This window comes from Tilletiaria anomala, assembly GCF_000711695.1.
Source record: "Tilletiaria anomala UBC 951 chromosome Unknown K437scaffold_95, whole genome shotgun sequence".
NCBI lineage: Eukaryota > Fungi > Basidiomycota > Exobasidiomycetes > Georgefischeriales > Tilletiariaceae > Tilletiaria > Tilletiaria anomala.
The window spans coordinates 49,951-74,546 of NW_013546927.1; the positions used below are offsets into that span (position 1 = coordinate 49,951).

Here is a 24,596-nt window from a genome sequence, read left to right on the forward strand (position 1 = left end):
AAAAACGCTTGGATGGTGCCAGAGAACCGTGCATTTCTCATTTCTGTCTTGCAGCGGCCGCCACAAATGATGCTTCCGTTGCCGACCAGTCCCTGAGCTCCCCGATGTTAAGACGGACATGTGGAGAAAGCTCGAAGCGCTGCTTCTCTCGGACGCGATTCTCGTGACGAACAGCTGGAGTTACCCGTGTCGCGATATCTGGGGCAAGGCAAAGCAGCGCGACCGGCTGGTGAACACCTACTATTCTAGGAGCCGCTCAACGATCCCGTATCTTTACCCGGCTGAACATTATTGGGCATGGTGAGTTGCCGAGCGGGTCTGCATCACGTGAAGTGCAAAGCGTGCGATGCTTATGTGTGCGTTTTCGTGCTTGCCTTGCAGATATCATATTGGACATGGAGATGCGAGCTTTTTGCATGCTCTCGCCAGCTCATTCAACTCCTTACTGATGCTCTCTGCACACATTCCCGGAACAGACACCACCAAAAGCCGAATTTCAAGCATGATGTCGTGGTCGACTACCTGGCGAAACGCATTACGGAGGGCAAGGCGGGTATGAGGTCGGGTGAGAGCTTCTACAAGTATCCAGGCAAGGAGGAAGGCAGCGCTGCAGAACCCGTTCTATGCGGTGGACCAACCGGGTGCTGTACTTGGACGTGCCGAAGCACGAGATGTGGTGGACGACGGTGAGCAGCAGCGCGGGGCGGAAGACGAGCACGAAATGGAGATTGCGGAGATGGAGCAGAACGACCCTTGCAGGGTAGAGGTCGCTTCGGACGGGACGATCTACATGTCGCAAATGAACATTTGAGCAAGGATGGACAGGGCTTCATCTCGCGAATTGCGGGTGCCAGGGGCTAGAAGCTGGTGTTGGAACTGATTGTGCCCGTGCCCATGCCCGTAGCCCCCGTGCACACGCCGACGCATCACGATCTCGAGCTCGGCGAGGCGACGAGAAAGCTGTCGCGGGCGGAGCGCGACGGCGGGGGCGGCTCATTTGTTGCAGTACTGACGGGGGCGGCGTCCAGACGCTGTACGACGCGCCGCTGGTGGATGCACGTAGGAGATGGACTACGCGGATAGGGGTACCTTTTTCGACATTGCGTTCGCGCTGGCGTTCGGCTGAGCGGGAACTGCAATGTGCCTGCCGTATGTACACATATTCTGTGCCACAGCCTTTTTTATTGGCAGGGAGTCAGCTTTCTTTGTCAGGTGTGGGCGGGGTTATTACAGTCATCGCGCGCTCCGCATGGGTAGGGGTACTTGATTCCCATCTGCCCGCATCTCCCCCAAAGGCAATAGAGGCACGACTGGTGTGCGTGTGTGGGTTTGTGTAACACGGACGAGCGCGCTGATCTGCATAGTGATGACCAAGCCGATGCGCGGAGAGCAGACTGTCCTCAATTGGGAGAGGGGGGCTTTTGCAGCAGACACTTTTCACACCACGTGGTGGAGCTTTGCAACGAGATGAGATGATGATTCATCAGACGCATCCAGAATAGAGTGTGAAAGTCAAAGTCAGTCTCTGTCCATGTGGGGTGGCCGTGTCACGTGTGAAATTCCATACACCCCCTGTTCCCCCCCACGCGGGCTGGGCGCTCTCGTTCTGTCGCTCTGCCTGGCTGACTGCGGTGTGGGTGCGCCATGCAGCTGTGTGTGGGGGAACCAGGGCCAACCATCGTCTCAGTCTCTCCTCTTTTCCATTTCACAATCCAATGCAACGCAACGCTCCCCCCCCCACGCGGCCACTGCTACTACTGCTATAGCGCAGACGCGCAACCCTCCTTGCAGCAACTTTCACTCTTTGGTGTGGCATCTACTCCATGCCACGCTGACCCACCCACGCATCCGCGCTCTCCCCGCCCACATTTCCACGGGGCCAGGGGCGCCGGCGCGGGCACGGCGGGACGCCAGCTGGCGGGGATGCCGCGCAAGGATAGCAGCAGCAGCAGCGGCGAAGGCGGGAGCAAGAAAAAGAAGAATACAGAGCAGCAGCGCTTCCGCTGCGAGCACCCCGGCTGTGGCAAGTCGTACTCGCGGCAGGACCATCTGCAGCGCCACCGGCTCAACCACGACAGCGATAACATCCTCGCCTGCACGCAGTGCGACCGCACGTGAGTCGCGCCAGCCTAGCGCAACCCAGCGGGATGGCTAATAACCCTATCTCTTTTTTTCAACCCCCAGCTTTGTCCGCCAGGACCTGCTCATCCGCCATCTCGAGCGCCATGCTGTCCGCGGAAAGAACCTCGGGCGGTGGATGAACCGCGTCGCGTCGGACGCGCCCCCTGCTGCTGCCGCCTCCTCCTCTCCCAGGCAGAGTCAACGCAAGCGTCGCAAAGTCGACGAGGGCGACGCCCACACCGCATCTGCGCATCACCAGCGCAGCGGCAGCGGCAGCGACGATGACGGTGGCAGCGGCGGTAGCGTGCAAGGCGGCAGCAGCGAAGATGACGAGGAAGTGGAGGAGGAGGAGGAGACTGCCGGCGCGTCTCAGCATGGCGCAGCGCCGCCCCATTCCTCCTCTTTCGCCGCGTGGAGCACCGCTTCGCCCGACCACGCGCAACCGTATCCACAGGCACCGCCTCCATATTACCACCACCACCATCAGCATCATCAGCATCAGCATCAGTACCACCCGCCTTCCGCGTCGAGCAGCATGAACGGCAGTGGCGGTGGCACCGACCAACCGTCCATGTACAGCGCATATACGCATCAGCATGCGCATTCTGCACACACACACGCCCACGCCTACCAGCACCCCTCGACGTCTGCGCCGTACGGAGCCGCTGCAGCGAGGGCCGCGTCTGCGCAGCCGTATTGGCCACCGCCGCCGCAGCCTGCTCATGCTGCAGGCGCAGCGCATAAGGCAACTGTACACCCTCATTCGCATGTCCCCCCCCCGCCGCCGCCGGCCGCGTCGTCAGCATCTGTACATCCCGCGGCGCATCACTATTTGCAGCCTGTACCGCTGTCACTGCAGCCGCTGCCTCCGGCAACGGCAGAAGAAGAAGAGCGAGGCCCGACGACGGGAGCAGGAGCGATATTGCCCAAACTTGCACTGCTCGCGCCTGCCGACTGCAAGAGCGCCAGCCGGAGGAGCGACACGCATTCTACTCCTTCAGCCGGCGGCTCCGGCACGGTCACGCGGAACGACCTCGAAAACGGCGGGGGCGGCGGCACGCCGAGTGCGGCGGGAAAGAAGAGTGCAAGCTACGCGCCTCCGCCTTCTGGTCCTTACTACAGTGAGTACCATCAGCAGCGCCAGCAGCATCGGCAGCACCAGCAGCACCATGGCCAGCAGCAGCTCTCCCGCCACGCTAGCAACGTCCTTTTGCCCTCGAGCGGCAGGCGCACGTTCGCATTTGCTACAGGCGCTTCTGGCAGCAGCAGCAGCTTGGCCGTGTCGCCGCAACTCGCCTCACGCGCGCTCGAAGGCGCAGGTGCAGGTGCAACCTCCCCACCAGCAGGGCTCATAGGCGGCGGCATTGCTCCCGGCGGCGGTTTTGCTGGTGTCGCTGCCGCTACCAGCGGCCAGGACTCGTTCCCCTTTGCGCCACCGCTCTCGTTCAACGAGGCAGATTACAGCTGGCTCTTTGACGGCCTCGACCCGTTCAACGCCTCCGCTGGAGCCAGTGCGGGTGCTGGTGCGTTTGCGTCGCTCGACAGTCATGCCGAGTTCGGCTCCGCGGCGCTCGACGCGCTCGCCGCCAGCGGCACACATGACTCGTTCCCAGGCGACATGCATCACCCGGGCTTCTCTCCGGTTAGCTCTGACGGCATCGGTCCCGGCCCGGCCTTTCCGCCCGAGGCGCGCACGCCCAGCCTCGGCGGGACGCTACTCATCCGCCCCGCGCCCGCGCCCCTCGCCTTCGGCCCGGATGGCGCCACAGCCCCCTCTGCCGGGACCGGGCCTGCGACCGCTGCAGACTCTCTGCCCGGTGGTACACTGGAGGGGAACGGGGATAGCGTCAACGGCGGGATGGTGGCTGTTGGGTCTGGTGCGCAGATGCATGCGCATGTGCGCGCCGCTGCAGACGGTGACAGCCATAGCACAGGGGTCGGCAGCGTGGCAGAGTCGTTGGCGTCGCTACGCGAGCTGGACCCGATGAACTCGCTCGATGAGCTTGCCTTCTTTGCTAGCTTGCAGGCCGAGATCCCCGACGAGGCGACGTACAACGTCGATGCCGATACGCACAGCCGCCTGTTGCGCTTCCTCACGTCGGTCCATGAGCTGCACACGTCGCCGCTGTTCGCACCCGCGGCGCTGCAGTGCTACATCTTCCTCTTCTTCAAGCACATCCATGTCCTCTGGCCCCTAATCCACAAGCCCACATTCAACGCCAGCACCGCCGATCCGATGTTGCTGAGTGCCATCATCGTGAACGGCATGCACTACGCCGACACGCCGTCCCATGAGCTTGCGGTCCGCATCGGACAAAAGCTCTGGGGTGCCTACGTCAGCCTGGACGACTTTCGCCCCGCGCGCGCCACCTTGCCGATGCTCCAAGCGCTCCTCCTCAGTGAGTCACTCCTTGTCTTTGTTCGCTGTGAGATCATCTTGCGAGGCGTCCTGATGATGAATGCGCGTGCCTCCCTCGTCTTGGTATTGTCAGCTGAGCTGTTTGGAAAGCTGATGAGCAACCGGGCGCAGCACGAGATGGGCCACCTCTTCCACAACTTTATAATCACACTTGCCCGCCGCAATGCCGTCTTCAGCCCGGTTGCTGTGATCCTGCCAGGCCCAGACGGCTCGGACCAGCAGTGGCGTGCGTGGGCGCGTGAGGAAGAGAAGAGGCGCATTGCCTTCTTTGCATTCATGCTTGATTCCTCGCACGCCGCGCTCTTCCGGCACATCCCCGCGCTCAGCGCATTCCAGGTGCAGCTCCTGCTTCCTTGCCATGAAGACGAGTGGCGCAAGGACTCGCCAGACGCCTGGTTCAAGTACCGCCGCAGCTCCCACTACCGCCCCTCGACGCCGTTCATCCAGGCCGTCAAGGCAAGCCTCAGCCCGGCCGGCATCCCCCCCGCACTCGACACGTTCTCCAAGTACATCCTCCTCCACGGCCTCATCAGCATTGCGTTTGACCTCCAGTGGAAGCAAGTTAATGTTCTCATGGGAGCCGACACGGAGGCGGGGGTCAGCAATTGGCGCGAGCGCCTGAGTGCCGCGGTACGTCCCATTCCTTCCTCGTTGTCGTGCCTTCGCTTTGCCGTGTGTAGGTGCCTCCCATGCGTACCGACGCTGACCATTCCCTCGGCCGCTGTAGTACTCTTCGTGGAAGAGCCGGATGGACCAAACGATGCTCGAGTCACTCATGAAGGGCAACCGGTCTATGTATAAGTCCAGCACCAGCCTAGTCTGCTTGGGGCAGATTGTCCTCCATTGTGATTGTGTCGACTTGCAGGTGCGGCCATTCGCCAGTGCTCGGTTGCGCCAGTACGATACGCTGACCTTTTCCAATTGCCCCTGTTTCGTCTCCTGCAGATCTTCGCTGGCCTGCCGTCGGTCCTGGGAAAGTTCATCGATCGCGGCACGTACTACGCATCAAAAATGGCACTGAAGGAGTGGGCAGCGAGTCCGATGAGCCCTATCGCCGTGTGGTACTCTGTCAACTTCCTCCGTAGCTTCCTCCTTGGTACGGGGCCCTTTGCCACAGTAGTATTCGAGGACGACTACGACGAGAGCGACGGCTTGGCAAAAGCCCCGCACGCCAACGGGACCGAATCGCCCAACAGACCCTTGCACCGAAAGGGGTTGACAAAGCAAGGGCTAGATTACGACATTCCAGGGCACTGGGTGTGCTATGTGAGCGTCAACCGACGCAGCAAGACGAGGAGTTCGGCCGGCTGATTTCCACTCCTTCCCTTCTCTGCAGCTTTCCTCGTTGACGATTTGGGCTTACGGGATCTTTACAGGTCACCGAAACCGCGCGCTCGACTCGTCTTCGAAGCCATGGATGTGCTTCGAGAATCCAACACGAGCCCCAAGCCTTTCAGACGCCGCATCAGCCGCGGTTACCTCGGTGTCGTCGCGCAGGCGTGAGGCGCCGTTGATCGTCAACTTCCGCGAGGATGAAGCGGCCGCCTGCCTCGAGCGTCTCGCCACGCGCACACCGGAGGAGCTGCAGCAAATCGATGTGCGAAGCAACGTGAATGGCATGCTAGAGCTTGTATACCGCGAAGTGCGCACGTCTAGGTGGGCACTGGGCAGGGAGGCAGCTGGCGTACTTCGCAAACTGTTCACGGCCCCAGCTGCTCCAACCACGGCAGTGACGCCTGCGCAGACGCGGCCGAATACCCCGCGAGGCGATGTTATGGCAGGGGACTTTGCCAGATCCAAAAATGGGGTGGCACCGGGGGCAAAGACGGCAGATAAGCCGGATGCGCCCGCAGCAGCCGCGGCGGTCACTGGGGATAATTCCAAACAGAAAGAGGAATAGCCCTTAATAGTTTTAGAAGGAACGGCGGTCCATGATGGCGCGTTTCCCTTGACAAGCAGCGCTCGAGTTGACGAGGCTTCTATAGCAGGCTACTCGCATTTCATCGTGCCTTTGGAGCGTATCGTCACGTATCACTGCAGCTCACGTCAACAGTGATATGATTGCACGTACGTGTAACATCCGTACAAGCATTTACAGTGAGCGCGTCTATCGCTGAGGGTGCACAGTGATCATATTCTTTCCCAAGGGGAATATCATTCGGCGGGTTGCATCAGGGTGGCCACCACTGAGCAGCCCAATTGATGGCTTCAGCGTTCTCAGTAGATGCTTCACTGGCATAGAGAGCCTCTTGATGGAAGGCTAATGCTCTTCGACTGATGCCACTTGGCAGGTGCGCTGCGGAAACGTGAGACGTCCTCTGGGAGAAGTTCCCCGTCGTCCACTGCGCTATGCCGGTCGAACCTGAGGAGGTCGTTCCAAGCTGAGACGACGGAGGCCTTGAGGAAATACCATGATGAGCTAGCTACCTTTTGTGTGGTTTCAAGCATCGCAAAGGTCGCACGGTGTAAAACTTTCAAGCGCGCACAGCGTCGACTTTCACTTCGACTGCAGCTTTCAGTTCTGTCTCGTCGCGCCCAGCGCCCGTCTCCTTGTTTTCCGTCGTCGGGGTCGCTCCTAAAGTTGGTACTGATGTCCTTGTCTGCTCTGCTTCACCTGCCTTTCCTGCATCGTCCTGCGACCCGGCTTGCCGCTGCAGCTTTTCAGCTTGCTGGGACGCCCGCCGTCCCAGAAGGAATTCAGTGTAAGAGCTAGACCACGGACCGGGATCCGCTCTCCCGCACTGGTGGCTCGCAAATGCTCCTGCCGACACTGCTCGCCGGAAGCAGCTGCCGGTGCCGGTGCCATTGTCGCTGGTCATGGTGGCTGCCGAGTTGGGTGGGGTGGTGCAGTTGCTGGCACTATCACCGTTGGCGTCATTACCTCCGACGCAGGTGCATTTTCCGAACATCGATTTCGGCAGGTCCTCCTCGCGGATGAACTCGAGGAGCGTCTCGCGATAGTCGGCACCTTTGATGTCGACCTTTTCACGCGTGGCTGGCGGGAGCCAACCCTTAATGTAGCCAAAGATGGTGGCGAAGACCCAGGGGGCATTGATGATTTGCACACGCCCACTCAGCTCGGGAAAATTGTTGTCGAGAATGGAGATGAGCTCCTGCAATTGGTTCTTCATCGTCCAGAACGTGGACAACCCCAAGCCTTCGACGTTGAGGATCATAAAGTTGTCCTCCACGACGCGCCCGGCTGCCTTGCTGCATTCAAAGTAGCGATAGCGCATGGCGCCTTCGAGCGTGACGGCGAACTTTTCGATAATCTGTTCGGGCGTCACGATAGAGAAGATTGTGGACGTGTTGATGTTGCTCAGGTCCTGGATGAAGATCGGACGGCCGAGCTTGTCGGTCTTGTGGAAGTACATGCGCCAGCCGTTCGCGGCGACATCCTCTTCCTGTTCGAACACCCATCCCTGCGCAAGCTTGCGCTCGAGGTCGAGGCCAGCCTTGTCGAACTTCCAATTGTGCGCCTTAGCATACATTTCCTTGGCTGCGTCGAGATCCCAGTTGCGGGCTCGCAGCCAGCGCAGCAGGTGGATGCGCTGGAGAGACACAGTATCCGTGGCAGTGTCGCTCGATGTGCCTCGATCGTGCGTTGCGCTGTGTAATGGCTGAGAGAGGGCGGCCAGATCGATGGGGTCCTCGGGAGTGGGGAAAGGATGCAGCAGTCCTGCGGCTTGCAACGTTTGCGCGAATGCCACGAGCGTCTTCTCTTGCGCTGCGGTTAGATTGCCGACGTGACCTGGCATCGCACGCCAGCCAGGCCTGACACATTGAGACCCTGAAGGTAGCGCATTTCCTGGCGAACGCGCCGCTTTGCTTGCACAGGCAGGTGCTGGCAAAGAGGACGAAGGCGCATCGGTGCAGTTGCGTAATGGCGAGCGGACGTTGCTGCTATTCAGCTGCGCATCCACGGATAAGCTTTGCAAAGCAGAATTGAGCGACGTTCCTAAAAAGTACTCGTTCTCATCCCCGCCATTGCCACCACTCGCGCTGGTGCAGGGTGTGGCGTCTCCAGCAGCCATGCCTGCGCTTGCTTGGTCGGACGCAGCGCCCCGGACCGACTGTCGACTGGACTGCCTACTGAGCATGCGACTTGCGAACGCTCTGGGGCTTCTGCTTCCACTGGAGCTGCCACCCTTTTCGCTCCTGCTGCTATCTATGGATGGGAATGCGCTCGAGGGATCCAAGAAGCCGCTGCCGCTCGAGCTGATGCTGGTGCGTGCGGTCGAGGCTGCGCTGCTGTAGGACGTAGTTCCGTCGAACACTTCGTCGACGCTATCTCCTGGGACTGGCAACAGAAACTGCTGCTTTTTCATTGAGGAGGAGGGTGCTGTGCGTTTGAACAACGCCGACATCCTCGATTGGACGAGATACGAGGGAAAGGTGGTGGGTTTGAGCCCGAACCAATGCGGCGAGGATCGGACACAACACCGCCACGTGTGCTGTTTTCGCCGTCCCGCTCTCCGCGTGTCGTCAATGGCGAAAGCGACCGTCTGCCTGTGCGCTCAGCGTCTCTTGCTCCCTCGAGCTTGTACGGGACTAAAAGTACGACGGGCGCTTGAGTCCACATTTTTGGGATGAGCCAGTGGCGTGCGCATATGTCGCGAGTTGTGTGTGTTGGTGGATTGATCGTTGCGGAACGAGACAGGATTGGTTCCCATTCCGATGGGGTGCACCGGCCAGCGCCGGCCCACGACCACCCGTGCCACAGGCCGAGACGCGCATCATTGATAGTCAGTGGGCGGAACCCGTAATCAATCCCTCAGACATCGGTTTCCTCAGCCTCCCCCCTCGGCTCTCTGCTCAGCAAGTGCTCGGTGTTTGTCGCGCATCCAGGGTTCGCTCAGCAATACACGGATGCCCAGGTCACGCACCCAGACCATGCTGCCCGCTTAAATCCGAGCACTGCAATCCATGCACTGAGCAGTGGGCTACATAGGGGCTTGGCTTGTGCTTCCATCGCAGCGGCTAGCGAGACACCATCAAATCAAAAGCGCGCGCGGCTGGCGGCGTCTGGCAATGTGTCTGTTGGCGTCTTCGGCCTGGCGAAGTGGACGGTGGGTGGAAGTAGGGTTGTAACCTCCTCGTCGGATGACTCGACTCGCGGCACTGGCGGCTGTGGTGGACTTTTTTGTTTGATGTTCCGAACAATAAAGGAAGTTGCTTCGGTTCGAGCTGGGTTTGGACCACCTTTCCAAGTACGACGCAACGACTTTGAACCAGATGCTTCACGTCTTCTTCACCACTGTTCATCCTTCCTGATTCCAGCTGTACAGCATATAAGCCTGTTTCTTCCCCAGTGTACACCGTCCTGACAACTCGTTCAGATCCGAACGTTGCAACTTGGAATTCTCAAATACGGCTCGAAGCTAGTACCTAACACGGCAAAATCCCGTCGAAAATGTTGGTAGCTGGCGGCATGATGATGACAATGCGGCCTGCCGCCCGTCTTTCCGTCTTGCATCCGACCCTATGCAAGGTGGCCGTTGCGGGCCCGGCCCCGTCGCACTCAGCCTACTCAAAAGTTTCCGTAGCGATTAAAAATGCGCAATTCAGCTCCACTTCTCGCGCCAGCGCAAACGAGCGCAAACCGCCATCGCTACTGTCTCTAGCAGACTTGTCGGTCGAGCAGATCCAGTCCCTTATCGACACTTCGGCCCAGTTCAAATCCGCAGTCAAGTCTACTTCCCTCGCTCTCGAGGCTCCCGCTCGCTCAAATGCAAGTGCTTCCTCCTCTCGATCAACTGCAGCGGGAGCCTTACCGCAAATACTGGAGGGGAAACAGATCGCAGTCATGTTCACTAAGCGCTCCACCCGTACTCGCGTCGCCAGCGAGACAAGCATTGCAAGCCTGGGGGGGCACCCGATCTTCCTCAGTCCGCAGGACATTCAGCTAGGTGTCAACGAGAGCTTATACGACACCGCCAAAGTCGTCAGCTCTATGGTCGACGGGATCATGGCTCGGGTGGGAACTCATGAGGAGATTGAGGTGAGCTTGCATCCATTCTATCCTATCCTGTCCAATAGATATCGACCTGATTTTTTTTATTGCAGACCCTTGCGGCCAACTCGAGCGTTCCAGTAGTAAATGCACTTTCCGCGCGCTACCATCCGACGCAAATTCTTGCGGATCTGCTCACTCTCGTCGAGCATTTCCCTTCTCCTGGCGCATTCTCTGCACAATCCACTGCCGCACAAGGCACTTCCCTGCAATCACTTGCAGGCCTCAAGGTTGCGTGGGTCGGTGACAGCAACAACATTCTTAACGACATGCTTGTGGCGTTGCCCCGTCTTGGCATCAATCTCGCCGTCGCAACACCCAAACCACAAGGCGCGATGTACGCTCGCGACCAGGTTGTCTGGGCTACCATGCAGGATGGTCTCAGGCAGGTGCAGTCTGCCGGCGTCAAAGTGGGGCAGGTCGACTGGAGCCACGATCCGCTGCAGGCCGTGCACGATGCCGATGTCATCGTGACCGACACATGGATTTCGATGGGTGATGAGGCGTCTAAGGAGCAGCGTCTGCGCGATTTCAAGGGTTTCCAAGTCACAGAACAGCTTGCACGCGCAGGTGGGGCAAAAGAGAACTGGAAGTTCATGCACTGTCTTCCACGCAAGTCGCAAGAGGTCGACGATGAGATCTTCTACGGTCCTCGCAGCTTGGTCTTCCCCGAGGCAGAAAATCGCAAGTGGACCATCATGGCCATATTTGAGTGAGTGACATATTCCAATCGAGGTTTCTCCATCTGATGCTAAATACCTTGCTTTCCTCTCCTTCATGCTCGTACTAGTCGTATGTTCGGCCGCTGGGAGTTGTAAGAAACCATGCACACATTTTCTTGCCACATTGCAGTGCAGGACGTGTTTGATCGTGGCTTGCGACGGTATAGATGGAATGGATACAACAATTCTTGGCCATCTTGGCCTTTCTCTGCCTCTCCGGAAGTTCCTTGTGCGACTACCTTGCCCTCTACTTCCTCTTTCATCTCATTTGAAATCTCTTGCAGCCGCTCCCGATTTGTCCCGATGAGTCATATGTCCACAATATCATTTCATTGCAACGGAAAGTGAATGGAAATAGCGAGAATAGCTTCTCCTTGAAGACATACATGAACGTGCCTTCGGATAGCTGCCGACCTTGATGTCTTCCTCTTTGCATTTTGCTGTCAAGTTCAAGAGGAGCGGGCTGATGCTGCTCTCGGGCATCGTTCTATGCACCAGCAGTCTTCATGGTATTCAAAAAAGCTCTGCGTTGAAAGCTTTGGTCAAGGATTGGTAACTGAGAGTGCGAAAAGCATATCAACGAAGAGCATCAGATGACTGGAGAAAAGGCAGGACTGGCAATGTCCTTAATATCATCAGGCGTTGGTCCAATCTCTCCGGAGAAAATGACAAAATCGTAATTACCCGGCATTCGTTTTGGGGCTTGTACGATTTGGTCTTCGTCAGCGGCAATGACTTCAATCCTCTTCAGCTCTATACCATAATTGAAGCACAGCTTCGCAAAGAAGTTGGAGTTGCTTTCCTTTGTCTTGCCGTTCAGCACCTCATCACCGATGATAATGCACCATAGGCTCTTGACGTAGTTTCCCTCCCTGAGTGGGTTCTTGGAGATCAGAATCCTTTCAAACTTGACTGGGAACAGATCAATTCGTCCTGGCCGGCTTCACATCTCCGGTCTGTGAGGAGACATCATTCTTTGGCCTTGAAGAGGTGAATTGGTGCTATCGTAAGGTGCGTGGACATGGCCGCCAAGAGCAAGGAGCGGCCAATAGCGGGTCGTATAGCCCACATTCGGCTTGATTTAATGTATTTCGTAAATTTTTCATGAAGTGAACTTGTGATACGACCGTGCGAAAGGCGGCTTAACGCTTGGAAGCAGATATGTAGCTTACCGTCACGACCCAACACTTTGGCAACGCCAATGTTATGTAGCCTGCCTGTGCTTCAATTGATGTGAGGCAAGTCTTGAGTTGGTAGTGTTCATAGTAAAGGTGGGGCAACGTGCATTCCGGGAGTGTTGTGCAGGTTAGGGTTGTGTGAACAATTCACTGCGCCAACTAACATACGCAATTCGCTGTCCACTTCATCGCAAGCTCTCATTTGTTCGGCTTTGAGCTGTAGACAACAATGACTTGCAGACAGTCATTGTTGTCCCTTGCAAGTATATTCTTGCAGGGCTCGATGCAGATGTCCAACAAGGCACCTTGCCAATCATGGCCTTCCCTAATTGCACGGCCGAGCTCTGCCTGAGACGCTACGATTGTGAGCCGACATACGAAGAATTCTCGGTAGGTTCCAAGAAAACGTGATTTCAACACACTCACGGTCGGACGATGCTGACACCGTCAAAGTAGCGAGACTGCTTGCTGCCGAACCGCCCAGCCCTTTTGCCCAAGTCACTTGTAAAATCATGGGGCATATTCCGTCTATGGGATGAAGACACTGCCAAATCTTTTAAGAGTGGCCTGCACCCTGCGTTCCGCGCACTCCAGGCGAGGTACGGGAGTCAAAACGTCTCTGTCTTCTCTCAATCCAGAGATCAAGACCCCAAAAAAGAGGAATACAAAGAGCTCCCCTTGTCGCAGGCCATTGAGAACATGGAACAAATTGAAGAATCACGACGCCATTACATCAAAGACTGGCACCTGTTCCTTCAGCTAGGAGAGTCACAGGCGCAACCTCTCTCACAAGATCGTTGGCCCTCTTCCGCAGAAGAGTTCTACACCGTCCCATACATATTCGAAGACGACTGGATGAACCACCCAAGTATGATAAATGGAAACATTGGCGTTTTGCAGAGCAGCCGTCTGGGAGGAGAAGAGAAGAAGCGTCGCGATGACTTTCGATTTTGCTATGCCGGGCAAGCAGGGTCTCACACACGGCTGCACGCGGACGTCTACATGTCCTACTCCTGGAGCACCAACATTACTGGTCGAAAGCGCTGGCGCATGTTTCCGCCAGCTTCTGCGCCCTATCTTCGCCGCCTTCCGCCGTCTTCTGCAGCACTGCGGGACCCAATATCGCTGAGCGACGCTCTCCACCACTCACGAGTTTCAGAGCTTGCTGGTAGTGTGGACGCGATGGATGCGCTCGCAGCCGCGGGAGAGTTGGGCCCGCTATCATCAGGAAAAAAGGGATGGTCGCGATACTCGTGCGCACGCTCAGAGATGATCGAATTTGTGCAAGAAGCTGGCGAAACGGTTTTCGTCCCAAGCAATTGGTACCATGAAGTGCTCAACCTGACCGAATGTATCAGCTTCAACCACAACTGGTGCAATTCTGTCAACTTACCGGGCATGTACGACGCGATGAAGGACGAAGTTGACGACTTTGAGAGGAGGCTTGAAGATGTACGCGTTTTGCTCAAGGATCACGCGACAAGAACAGGATCGCAGGTGCGAACGTGGCAGCAAGAATGGACAGAGACAGTGCAAGAGGTCGTAGCCAAAGACATGGGCTGGGCATGGGCTGGATTCTGGGCCATGGTGGAGGTCAATCTGCGCGAGCCGGTGTGCGACTCGCGCTTTCGCCCCGAAAACGCCTTCGTGCGCGAAAGGGTCAGAACAATGATCGAAGACTTTGAGCAGCGCGAAGACTTCAAATGGCTGCAACACTCTGTGCATACCTCCGTTCACAGTTGCAAGGTCTCTTTGGGCTTGACGACCGAGTAATGGATCATCCGCGATGAAGCATTAAGCTGTATCGCTTTTCGAAAAAGTCTGCTTGTCTATTGGGGGGAACAGTACGTGCTTTGGGTATGTAGGTTACAAATCAGGCAGTCCTTGAGCAAGCGGGTGTGAGCATACCAGAGGTAGGGTCGATGCCTCATTGTTTGCAGCGCAGGCAACTCATCGGCAGACACTGGAGGCTCTGCAGTGTCAACTATGGGCCCTCTCAGGGATCTGCAAGCGGAGTTTGTTCTCGCTGGGCTCCATTCTCGTTGTCGGTTGCTTCACACTTTTCGATGTCTTGGTCAGGTTGCTTTGGGCATGACGGTGCCACAGTCAGTGCTGTTGTTCCTTCGCAATCCGGGTCCTCTGGCTTCTGCGCCTCTTCGTCCGCTATCTTTTCTTTTCCTTCTTGTGGCTTGCCCCCGTGAGTGACCTTTCGTTTTAGGCTGTATCCCTTGACTCCCAGCGTCGCGATCAACGCAACCGCAACAAGCGGCGTCATGACGATCCAGATGCGCTGCACGCTCTTTGCGTACGCGCGCACAGCTTCGGCCGCAAGGGTTGGGGGCTGCAAGTCGCGCAGGAATCTGGGGTCGCCTTGGATGGCCGTTGCGCCTCCATAAGCAGCTTCAGCTTGCAGCAAACCTGGAATATCGCGGGAGCGCGACGCAAAGTCAGAGTTGAGTACCGTACCGCTAAGTGTGATACCGATCGTGCCGCCCATGGACCGGATGAGCGCCATGGCCGCGGTTGTCGTGCCCACTTCGCTGAGCGGCATGGCGGACTGCAGGCCAATGAGCGGCGTTTGGAACAAGCATCCCAGTCCCAAGCCCGCAAGACCAGGATAGACCTCTTGGATGGCGACGCTGGAACGCTCATCGAGCGTGCACATGAGCGCATAGCCAATCAGCATGACGCTGTAGCCAAACCAAAGTACCGGCCGGTACGCGTGGAGCTTGGAAATTGCGATTCCGGCAGTCATGGACATGAATGAGGAGATGAGGCTGAAAGGGAGCATCTGAACACCGGACTCGAGTGCATTGGAGCCATGGACAGCTTGGTAGAATATCTGAGAATGCAACCATCGACAAGTCAGCTTTCAAAACGTCGACCAAATCCAGCCATGGGCACCTCGACTTACCGGAAGGTAGTACGTCACGCTGAAGAAGGACACCGCGTGAAGGAATACAGAGAGAAGAAGTAGGGCTGTTGTCCGTGTACGGAAGAGTCGAGGGCTGATGATTGGCCTCCTGGTCGTGTAAAATTCCCACACGGTAAAGACGACGAAGAGCAAGCCGCCGATGGCAATAGTTGCAATGGTCTCGGCGTTGCCCCATCCGTGTGTGCTTGCGTTGGAGAAGCCGATAATCACCAGGACGGCGGCAGCAACGACGAGGAAAAGGCCTAAAAAGTCGAATTGAGCTGCTAGTTCACGCGCAGATACCCGTGGCTGTGGGTTGAGTTGCAGGAAAATGAGGAGAATCAAAACTGCAAATGTTTTTGACATAATGGGGTCAGTTTGAATATACCTCGTCCAGAGACGCTTCAAAAGGCTTACAGCTAACACCTCCCGTTGGGAGATTGATGTAGAAGCACCATCTCCAGCTGACCCTGTCGGTCAACGCACCACCGGCGAGCGGGCCAATGACACTGGCGACGCCCCAGACGAAGCCAAAGACGCCGCTGATGGCGCCACGCTGCTCCAATGTAGTGATGTCGCTCATGATAATTTGCACGATGCTAATTATTCCGCCTCCACCGACGCCCTGCAGACCTCGAGCGATGCAGAGCCAGGTCATGTTCTTCGCAGCACCGCAGAGCGCCGAGCCGAAGAGGAAGAAGAGAATAGCGACCCAGAGAAGTGGCTTGCGGCCGGTTAGATCGGATAGTCTGCCATAGAGCGGAATCAGGGCAGTCGCTGTCAAGAGATAAGCAGTGCCGACGAACGAATAACTTGATGGCCCTGCGTGTAGGTCGCCAGCGATGGTGGGCAGCGCGGTCGAGACGATGGTCTGATCGAGCGCTGCAAGGAAGACGGCAAGCATGAGGCCAGGGAGAACAATGTAGAAGTTGTTCTTGGGAATGTTGTGCTCGCTCTCAACCTGCAGCCAGTGCGGGTCCTTCTTGCCATTCTCGCTCTTTCGCGAAGGTGAGGCAACTCGGGAAGTAGATGATCGTGCGGCCGCCTCCGCGTCATCAGCAGTCGGTGCTTTAGGGTTTGCAGCAGGTGCTGAGATTGGCGCGCCGATTTTTTGCGAAGTGTTCGAGGCGTCGCTGGTGTTTGCGACAGTGACAGCACCTTCGGAGCCTTGAGAGGGATGTGAATCAGGCATTCTACCTAATCCTGATGGTGCGTCGCAAAGTATGGAGGGTCCTGTGTCGATCTTCGTCTGGTCTTTGGCCTTAGGTTCGATCGTGTGGTCGAGGGAGATAGGACGATAAGGAGGGGGGGGGGGTTCGCGAGGATTGTTGAGGGGGCTAGGCACCTCAAGGGACGGATCGTTCGGCTGCACCTAGGTACGCAGAGTGTTTGTTGAGGCCGCGAGGAAGTCGTGCGGAAGCCGAAGGGACGTTCCACGATGTCGCACACGAAAGATGGATGAAAGATGGATGTACAATGGATGTCAGTTAACCGCTGTCCTCAGTGAAGGAACCAGAAGCGTGAGCCAGGACCGACCCAAGAAGCGACGAAAGCCTATATATATACGAGATGATGGTGTTGATGGTGGGGGGCTTGGGGGTTGACTTGCTGACTTCCTTTGGCATGACCGTCCGCCATGAAATCAAGGGAGGTTTTTCTCTTACTAGTGGCCGATCTGACTCATCTTAGATTTTTCCGGCTCAGGCATTGCAGCAGTGTGGTTTGATATTAGGCACGTTTTCCCGCCGGCCCCGATGCCGTCCGCCGCAGTGGGATATGATCTGCAGCCAAAAACGCCCGAAGTCTCGGCGCCGTGCGCTGGGTCGATCGGGCCGAAAGTCATTCGAGGCCCCGAAATATCTGCAGCCGTCGGCCTTTGAAATCAAGTAGACCGGATGATCAGCGAAATCGTGCAGAACTTTGCCGTAAGGTGCGGAACCTGGCACAATGCCCGCCGCGGCGTATGTTTTGACGCGGAGTTGACTCAATACATCCAGGGTCACCTATCTCATCTCGGTCTTCTTGTGCGTGCGTGACATAGTGAAAACATCAATGTAGAATGTTGACCAGACAACTCCAGAGAGTGTATGTACATAACAGAGAATGGTGCCATCAGCCAGCCATCTCTCATTACAGAAATCGGTATGTCCATGTACCCATACCAACGATAACTTGGCCCTTGTGCTATCCAGTATGTGTCTATGTCTACTCCATGGTCCACGTGCACAAACTGCATGGCATACTCCTTTTCGCGTTTAAATACGGACCACACTGCAAATGCTGCGAGTCTTGAGGCGTGAGAACCTGAAGTTATCTGATGAGCTGATACTCAAAAGTGACGCCCAGCCAGCGATCATTTTATTTATATTGTACAGACGTTCTTTCTCGGATGACCAATGGATTGGCGAAGGAACACACCTTGAATAGAGGGAGATGGGCAGATGCACATCGTGTTGCTTGCTAGCTGTCGTGAAATAGCCAACTGTTGGTTTCCATCAGGTCTGACGCGGGTTATGGAGTGGGCAGCCCGGTAATAAGCAATGCCAAACGCGAATAACAGGATTGAGAGTATGCCTTTCAATCACAGATAGTGGAGAACTAGTATGGGGCTACAACGAACGAGTATTCCATGTGCAGAAAGCGAAAGATACGTGACTACCACTTCGCTGCGGCCTGTACTTGAATATTCCTCCGCCTTGCTACGCTCCACCTGTTCTCCCGTAACTCAGCTGCATGCTTGATATGCCCGCCTGCCGACTCCTACATCTTTTAGTACAACCGTTCCTCGCATTTTTCCTCCGGAAAGGCTTCAGACACCGGCCGTCGACATCTCCATGGCTTCCCAACCGTCTAGCCAAGGTCCCCTCGCTTCTCTGTTCTCTAGCAGGTCTAATACGGTCCAGCCTTGTCTTTTACCACACCAGAACACATCGTACCAAATACCCTAACGCTAGCATGCAACCTTCGCGGAACCGTGCGACGAAGCGACAAGGCTAATTGGTTCTCGGATATGGCAGGGGATTGCTTTGGGCCCTTGAAAACACAATGCAGATTACATCTAGGTGCTTGATGTTGTTTTGATGCTTATCGTGCTGCTTTCTACGGTAGCTACGATCAAAAAGGGTCACGCTATATTTAGTTCATTCGAGTAGCCCATTTGCAAATCGGGCTCTCCAGTTGCCGTTGGAGGATTACTGGGTACCTTAACGGAAGCCTCATGGCGTACACGATCAAGGTCGTGGAGTACATTATAGCTCACACAGATGCGAGTCATGGAAAGCACGTGTGTTCTGCAGCTCAGTGGGTCAATGGACCATCATTAAGCATCGAGCAACACGTAAAAAGTCTGATCAATGCGAGATGAGGACGGACGTCGAGAGTGATTTCCTCATGATCCGTTTGCTGGGTCCTCTACCTAGAGGAGTTAAAAAGCTAATATTTTCGCCACCGAGCGGTATGACGTCGCGAAAACACGGCTCGTAGATGGACATATAAATTTTAGACCTACAACAACAAAGAGTTCGAGCAATGCGCTTCTCTCTGGGAAAGCGCCTCATGCAGAGCCAAGTCTCTTCATGCCCTACCCGTCGGCCTCTCACGCTTCAACAGTCTGCTCGATGAGCGCGTAGAAGCGACGTTCAAATTCGATGAGGGTTGCTTGTGCGTTTGTTCGTCCTCGGCGCTTTGGAACCCAAAAAACCTCAGCAATTTATGGAGCATATCGCGCTATTATCAGGTGGCTGAGTCGAGGTGCAGCTGAAATCAAGTTTGGAAGTTGCGAAGATGGGGTCTGCGCTGGAGAGCATTGCAAATTTTTGACCCCATTGCGCTTGATGCCTGCAACGGGCAGACTCCCCTTTGAGAACCAAAAACTTGGAATGGCTGGAAAGCAGGAGCGGGAGGCTTGGTGAACAGTGATGCAGACAACTGGGCGCTGGATGGTGGAATCCAGTGAGTTGGTTACCTTAATGACATAGGATAATGTGCAGGTGTGTTACAAAGGCACGTGACATTACGTAATCATTGTGAATCTGATACCCAGGGCAACACATCCGCAAGTGCCGTTCGTCCTCACACTTACCAAAATAAATGCACATCCGCATGGTCGGCGATCGCCATCGATGTTACCGCGATGGTAATGCATGACCATACGTCCGATGAGAAAGCCACTTCCCTTGTAAATAAGAAGGGTCTGACGCGAGGCTGCTAGCTTCGCCGACCGAGCAAGAGCCGCCAAGATGGTTATTGCCGACGCACGCGGCCTGCAGCGAGTTTCGTACTCGCTACCACCTCCTTCGAACGACGAAGCGCTGCCCTGCTTTCAAGTGCCACCATTCGTCGATGTCGAGTCAAGGCTACACCGAAGTGGGCCACTTTTGATCCCCACAGAGATCTATGGCGGGAAAGAAGCTCACTCTTCGTCAGGTGCCGCATCGAAAGATAGTGGCAGCCGTCATGCGACGCATACGCTTGCGGTGACATCACTTGCGCTCGATTTGGTGACGTGCGTTGGGGATGATGGGGAGTCGAGCGAGGATGATAGTGATGAAACGCAGTCGTCCGAAGGGGCGAGGAAGCCCACTTGGACCCGACCTGTGCGGCCTTACCCGCGAGGAATCTTGTACACAGCGGGAAGAGATGGTCTGACGGCGTCGTGGGATCTCAAGCTGCCGGTGCAGTGCAGGGAATCAACCCGGCAAGCAATTGGTGGCGCGTCTCCAAATCAGGAAGGAGACATGACAAACTTGGAATTGTCGTTAGCGGAAGATGGTCACCTTCCGAGCTCCACACAAGCAGACCAGCATTGGCGGTCGGACTCTACCTCGCGCATGCACCGGCCGGCTGCGCCTTCACTCATACCCGGCTTACAGAAAAGCCCAGCTTCCGGGAGACCGACGTCAATCAAAGTGTCCCCGCATACTTTCCAAGCTGTGCAGCCATTCTGGCATCCAAAGGCGCGCCGACGGAAACCAGCTTTCAGGCAGTGCATCCAGTCTCATACGGACTGGGTGAACGAGATCGTGCTCTGCAACGACAACCAGACGCGTGAGTGAAGGCTTCGGATACAAGAGCCGATAATGAGTGCTGATTAGAACCGAAAATATTACAAATAGTCATTTCTGCCTCATCAGACCGCACAGTGAAGGCTTGGAATCCGCACCACACTGCCTCGCAGTTCAAGCCGCATTCGATCGGGTCTCACGCAGATTATGTCAAATGCCTCGCGCTTGCACCAGCTGTTTCGAAAGTCTTCAGTGGTGGATTTGATCGCTGCGTCAAGCTTTGGGACCTCAATGCTGGGAGGTCCGGCGACGGCGAGCCAGTCTTCCAGCTAGGTCCTGGGGGAGGGCAGTCTGAGAGCTCGGTTTATGCGCTTGCTACGGACGAATCTGCCCGCACGGTTGCCGTCGGGTCTACCGAACATATTGTCAGCGTCTGGGACGTCAGAGCGAAGCGGCAGATTGCGAAGCTCATCGGCCACACAAACAATGTCAAGTCGCTTCTCATCTCCAATGACGGACAACAGATCCTCTCCGGTTCGTCGGACTCGACCATTCGCTTGTGGTCGGTTGCGGAGCAGCGTTGTCTTCACACATTTGAGCATCACAATGACTCAGTCTGGAGCCTCTACTCGGATCACCCGCGGCTCGACATATTCTACAGCGGCGATCGTCAAGGCTACGTATGCAAGGTCGACTGGGAGCGATGTGCGGAAGTTGATGAAGGCGAGTGCGTTGTACTCTGTAGAGACTCAGTCGCAGGGCAAGACGAGAGCACATTAGAAAATACCCAGCACAACGGCAGTGCTACCCGCGGAAAAGCTACCAGTGCAGCGGCATGGTCTCAACGGCACAAACAATTGACACACTCCGGCATACACAAGATCGTCGCTATCGACAACGCATACTTCTGCACCGCTTCCAATTCATCCTCCGTGAGGGTTTGGGAAGACATTCCCACGCGGTGCGAAAGAGAAGCACTATATACTTCAGTTCAGGCAAACGCGGCACGGATGCTTGGTAACCCGAGCGACTCACCAGGACAGCTGGCACCACAAAAACATGCAACGCGACCCTCTCCCTTGCGTAACGATCTGACACAATCTTCAGCATCGCCCCGATCAGGACATGCACCACTGCCTGGATCTTCTGGCGTGTCATTTTCCGAGCCCGAGGCATCGGTTGCCGCTTGTTCGCCTTCTCCGAGTCGAATGGCAGGGCTCGTTGGGGTTCGAATGACTTCTTCCCCGCTTGCACGCTTTAACCTTACTCAAGAAGAAGGCAGTGACGAGCACGCGCACTCGTACCACTTCAATGGTATTCCTTTTGACAGCCTAGTCAACCTCTCCCCCTTCAATGAGCTCTACGCAGTTGGCCGTAGCAGCGTCAGCGTGCGACGCAGCTTTGTGGTCCCGAGGACGCATGGGATGGGAACAGAGTCGATGAACACCTTCAACCATCCTGTCTCTTCCGCAGCTGCTCGGATGCACCTTGTGAACACGGACATGTCTCCTCTCCGATCTGCCTATGATGCCGCATCGCTCCCTGCGGCACTTCAATTCGACGTTGTCGGCACCATGCAAAGTCCTTCATCGTCTCTTCGGTTCTCCCACAGCTTCAAGCACGCGCACCAAGCCACATCACCGCCCAATTCTGATGTGGCGCCAAGTATCAACTCGCGCACAAGTTTGGTGTTGGACGCGGAAGAGGATAGGGAGCTTGGAGTCGGGCATCAGTTGCAAGCTGCTTTTGAAGAGCGCGAACTAGCGCAAGACGCAACGCCACTACGCGGCTCCCCTGCAGAGGTCTTGGAAGGGTCTCACGGGCTCATACGTTCTTGCATGCTCAACGACCGGCGGCATGTCTTGACTATCGACACAGCTGGCAATGTCGCCCTGTGGGACATCATTAAGTGCACCTGCCTGGGCACGTTTGAAGCGCATCAAGTCCGTACTGCCGCGCTCGCCGACTCACCACTCCCAGAAAATGACATTGAAAGGGAAAATTGGAAGGCAGTGAGCTATCCGGGTGAAGTGCTGGAAGCCGTTCGGGAGCGCATTGAGGGTTGTGGAGCAACACCTCTATGGTGCACGGCAGATACGAGGGCGGGGAGTCTCACAGTGCACTTGCAAGAGCCGAGGTGCTACGATGCTGAAATGTATCTCGACGAGTTGAGCTTCCTTCCCCCGGCCGCCATGAAGGAAGACCAGCGCGGTGAGTCCGTCATTCGGCATTTCATAATTACCACTGAGTTTCTGATGCACCTTTTTCAGTCAATGTTGGAAAGTTGCTGTTGCGGAATCTTCTCCATGGATTCTTCACGGCCGAGGTTTCCGTCAGAAGCGGCAAGCTTGCCGGTTCAACTGCACTTGCGGCCGAAGCACATGAGGTATTTGAAGTCGAAGGTGACGCCTTGGCTATCCAGACTCCGTCTTTTGCAGCCCTCCGTCCGCGCACTCCTGGCATGACGATATCTATGGTAACGTCTCCCAGTATACCTGCTATTTTCCCGTCTTCTACCCCGTTCAGTCCAGGGTCTTCGAGCGGTCTCAATCGTATGCTCAACGCGCTCAAAATACCTGCTGATGGTCCTAGCAATTATTTCGACTCGCATCCGTCTACAATACCTCTTCCATCAACAGAAGTCAATGCAGTTATGACGCCAAACAGTAAAACAACACCAACTGGCTTCATGAGCCGATTCAAGCGGGCACGACCCAAGAGTCAGAAGCAATCGCGCAATGTATATGGTGATGTTGCTGCTGTGGATACTACAGTGTCATCAACTGCGAATGTGAGCGAGCGGCAAAAAAAGTACAATTTCGTTAAATTGACTGACTTCCTCTTTGTGCACAAAAGGCTTCCGCAGAGCATACACGCGTCCGTGCGGCGCGAGAGATTCTCTGCCGAACGATGAAACCTCTGCCCGAAAGCGATGCACCGGTGTACGGTCTCCCGCACAGCACACCTGTTGTCTTTTCGGAATCATCTGCGGATGCAGGCCAGTATGAAGTCACGTACCGAGGACTGGTCGGTAGCACCGCGGTTGATGTGCCAGCGCTAGAGCTGTGCGCACCGCGATGGCTTTTGGCGATGCTTTTCCAAGGAGAACTTCAGCAGAAAGATCCTATCAAATCAAGCTTCATTCTGCAGCCTTACTCGGGAGGCGCGTCAGATGGTGTAGCGCCCGCCGGTGTGTTCCATACGATGCCTGCTTTGCCTTCAGGGTGAGCAATAGGTGCTTGCGTTAGTGGATGTGCTAGAGTGCGCATGACTGACTGCTCTCTTTCTTAGCAACGCATGCCTGACTGCAACACAAATGCTACGAATGAAGAAGGTCGCGACTTATGTTGCAGAGAAACTCGATATGCAGCTACCTCACGCTGGTGACGACAGCATTGTAGCCAGCCGTCGGCCCTCCGCAGTCTCTTCTTCCGGCGATGCTACACCTTCTGTTCTCGGGGCCGCTGCGGGGGGCCTCTGGGCGCACGAGACTATCGAGATCCTTTGCAACCACGTTGTCCTTCCGCCGAATCTCACGCTCGCGCAATGTCGAAGGTTTCTATGGAAAAACTCTGCAGACATGAGGCTCGAGTACCGCCTCCGGCAATGTTCAGATTGAGCATCGCACGTAATGGAGCCTCTGTAAATGCATTTACATCCAGCATAATAATCGATTTAGAGGCTCAGGATGTAAATGCCTCGAGGTCATCTATCGTTTTGTGGTTTACAGGGGGCTGCCACGCGGCTTAACAGAGCATACTGACAGTCATTTACAGCAACTAGCCTCGGGCTACCATACGGTCTGAATAGCGTCATTGCCAGAGCGCAGAACGTGAGGCTCGATTGAAAGTCAGGTTGGCGGGCATTGCTGCCCTTTTCAGTTGGTCGACGGATCTACCCCGCGTCAGCGAGGTGCAGTGATGCCAGAAGAGATATGGGACTATACAGTGTGGCACTTTGCACCGTCCAAATAAGGGTGTGGCTATGGGCTTCTTGCGTTACACGGCTTGCGTGGGAGAAAGTAGCTGGTGCCACGTTTGACGGTTAACGATGGGTTAGGGGGCATGTGCAGGAATAACGATTCCACAATGTCAGAGTCACGCTCGGAGACCCGATGCACACCCATGCGGAGCTCTAGGGTTAGGGTTAGGGTTAGGGTTAGGGTTAGGGTTAGGGTTAGGGTTAGGGTTAGGGTTAGGGTTAGGGTTAGGGTTAGGGTTAGGGTT

General features: G+C 56.0%; 8 protein-coding genes across 8 annotated transcripts; 5 read left to right on the top strand and 3 right to left on the bottom strand.

Moving 5' to 3' along the window:
* The first annotated feature begins 169 nt into the window (after nt 1–169).
* K437DRAFT_192306 (uncharacterized protein) lies at nt 170–792 on the top strand. The gene is made up of 2 exons (XM_013385829.1): nt 170–300; nt 382–792. Exons 1-2 carry the CDS (start codon nt 298–300, stop codon nt 688–690), a joined length of 312 nt encoding a protein of 103 aa, XP_013241283.1. The 5' UTR covers nt 170–297; the 3' UTR covers nt 691–792.
* A 1,017-nt stretch (nt 793–1,809) lies between these two features.
* Nucleotides 1,810–6,848, top strand: K437DRAFT_258781 (uncharacterized protein). Its single transcript, XM_013385830.1, has 6 exons — nt 1,810–2,114; nt 2,185–4,520; nt 4,614–5,170; nt 5,268–5,405; nt 5,486–5,806; nt 5,877–6,848. The coding sequence occupies exons 1-6, from the start codon at nt 1,924–1,926 to the stop codon at nt 6,438–6,440; spliced, it is 4,107 nt and encodes a 1,368-aa protein (XP_013241284.1). The 5' UTR covers nt 1,810–1,923; the 3' UTR covers nt 6,441–6,848.
* On the bottom strand, nt 6,580–9,120 carry K437DRAFT_258783 (CRAL/TRIO domain-containing protein). Its single transcript, XM_013385831.1, has one exon. The coding sequence runs from the start codon at nt 8,866–8,868 to the stop codon at nt 7,015–7,017; it is 1,854 nt and encodes a 617-aa protein (XP_013241285.1). The 5' UTR covers nt 8,869–9,120; the 3' UTR covers nt 6,580–7,014.
* A 497-nt stretch (nt 9,121–9,617) lies between these two features.
* K437DRAFT_192323 (ornithine carbamoyltransferase) lies at nt 9,618–11,417 on the top strand. The gene is made up of 3 exons (XM_013385832.1): nt 9,618–10,541; nt 10,607–11,265; nt 11,344–11,417. The coding sequence occupies exons 1-3, from the start codon at nt 9,954–9,956 to the stop codon at nt 11,369–11,371; spliced, it is 1,275 nt and encodes a 424-aa protein (XP_013241286.1). The 5' UTR covers nt 9,618–9,953; the 3' UTR covers nt 11,372–11,417.
* Nucleotides 11,418–11,864: 447 nt separating this feature from the next.
* K437DRAFT_227534 (uncharacterized protein) lies at nt 11,865–12,158 on the bottom strand (the record flags this gene model as incomplete). The annotated part of the gene is made up of 1 exon (XM_013385833.1): nt 11,865–12,158. A coding segment is annotated over one exon (294 nt), but the record flags the coding sequence as incomplete, so codon positions are not given.
* Nucleotides 12,159–12,915: 757 nt separating this feature from the next.
* K437DRAFT_227522 (Clavaminate synthase-like protein) lies at nt 12,916–14,226 on the top strand (the record flags this gene model as incomplete). The annotated part of the gene is made up of 3 exons (XM_013385834.1): nt 12,916–13,321; nt 13,370–13,547; nt 13,626–14,226. Coding segments are annotated over 3 exons (1,185 nt in total), but the record flags the coding sequence as incomplete, so codon positions are not given.
* Nucleotides 14,227–14,449: 223 nt separating this feature from the next.
* Nucleotides 14,450–16,559, bottom strand: K437DRAFT_227550 (MFS general substrate transporter; the record flags this gene model as incomplete). The annotated part of the gene is made up of 3 exons (XM_013385835.1): nt 14,450–15,295; nt 15,368–15,714; nt 15,785–16,559. The coding sequence occupies 3 exons, from the start codon at nt 16,557–16,559 to the stop codon at nt 14,450–14,452; spliced, it is 1,968 nt and encodes a 655-aa protein (XP_013241289.1).
* Nucleotides 16,560–19,503: 2,944 nt separating this feature from the next.
* K437DRAFT_250308 (WD40 repeat-like protein) lies at nt 19,504–24,033 on the top strand. Its single transcript, XM_013385836.1, has 5 exons — nt 19,504–20,413; nt 20,482–22,581; nt 22,641–23,161; nt 23,227–23,594; nt 23,662–24,033. Exons 1-5 carry the CDS (start codon nt 19,606–19,608, stop codon nt 23,987–23,989), a joined length of 4,125 nt encoding a protein of 1,374 aa, XP_013241290.1. The 5' UTR covers nt 19,504–19,605; the 3' UTR covers nt 23,990–24,033.
* The last annotated feature ends 563 nt before the right edge of the window (nt 24,034–24,596 follow it).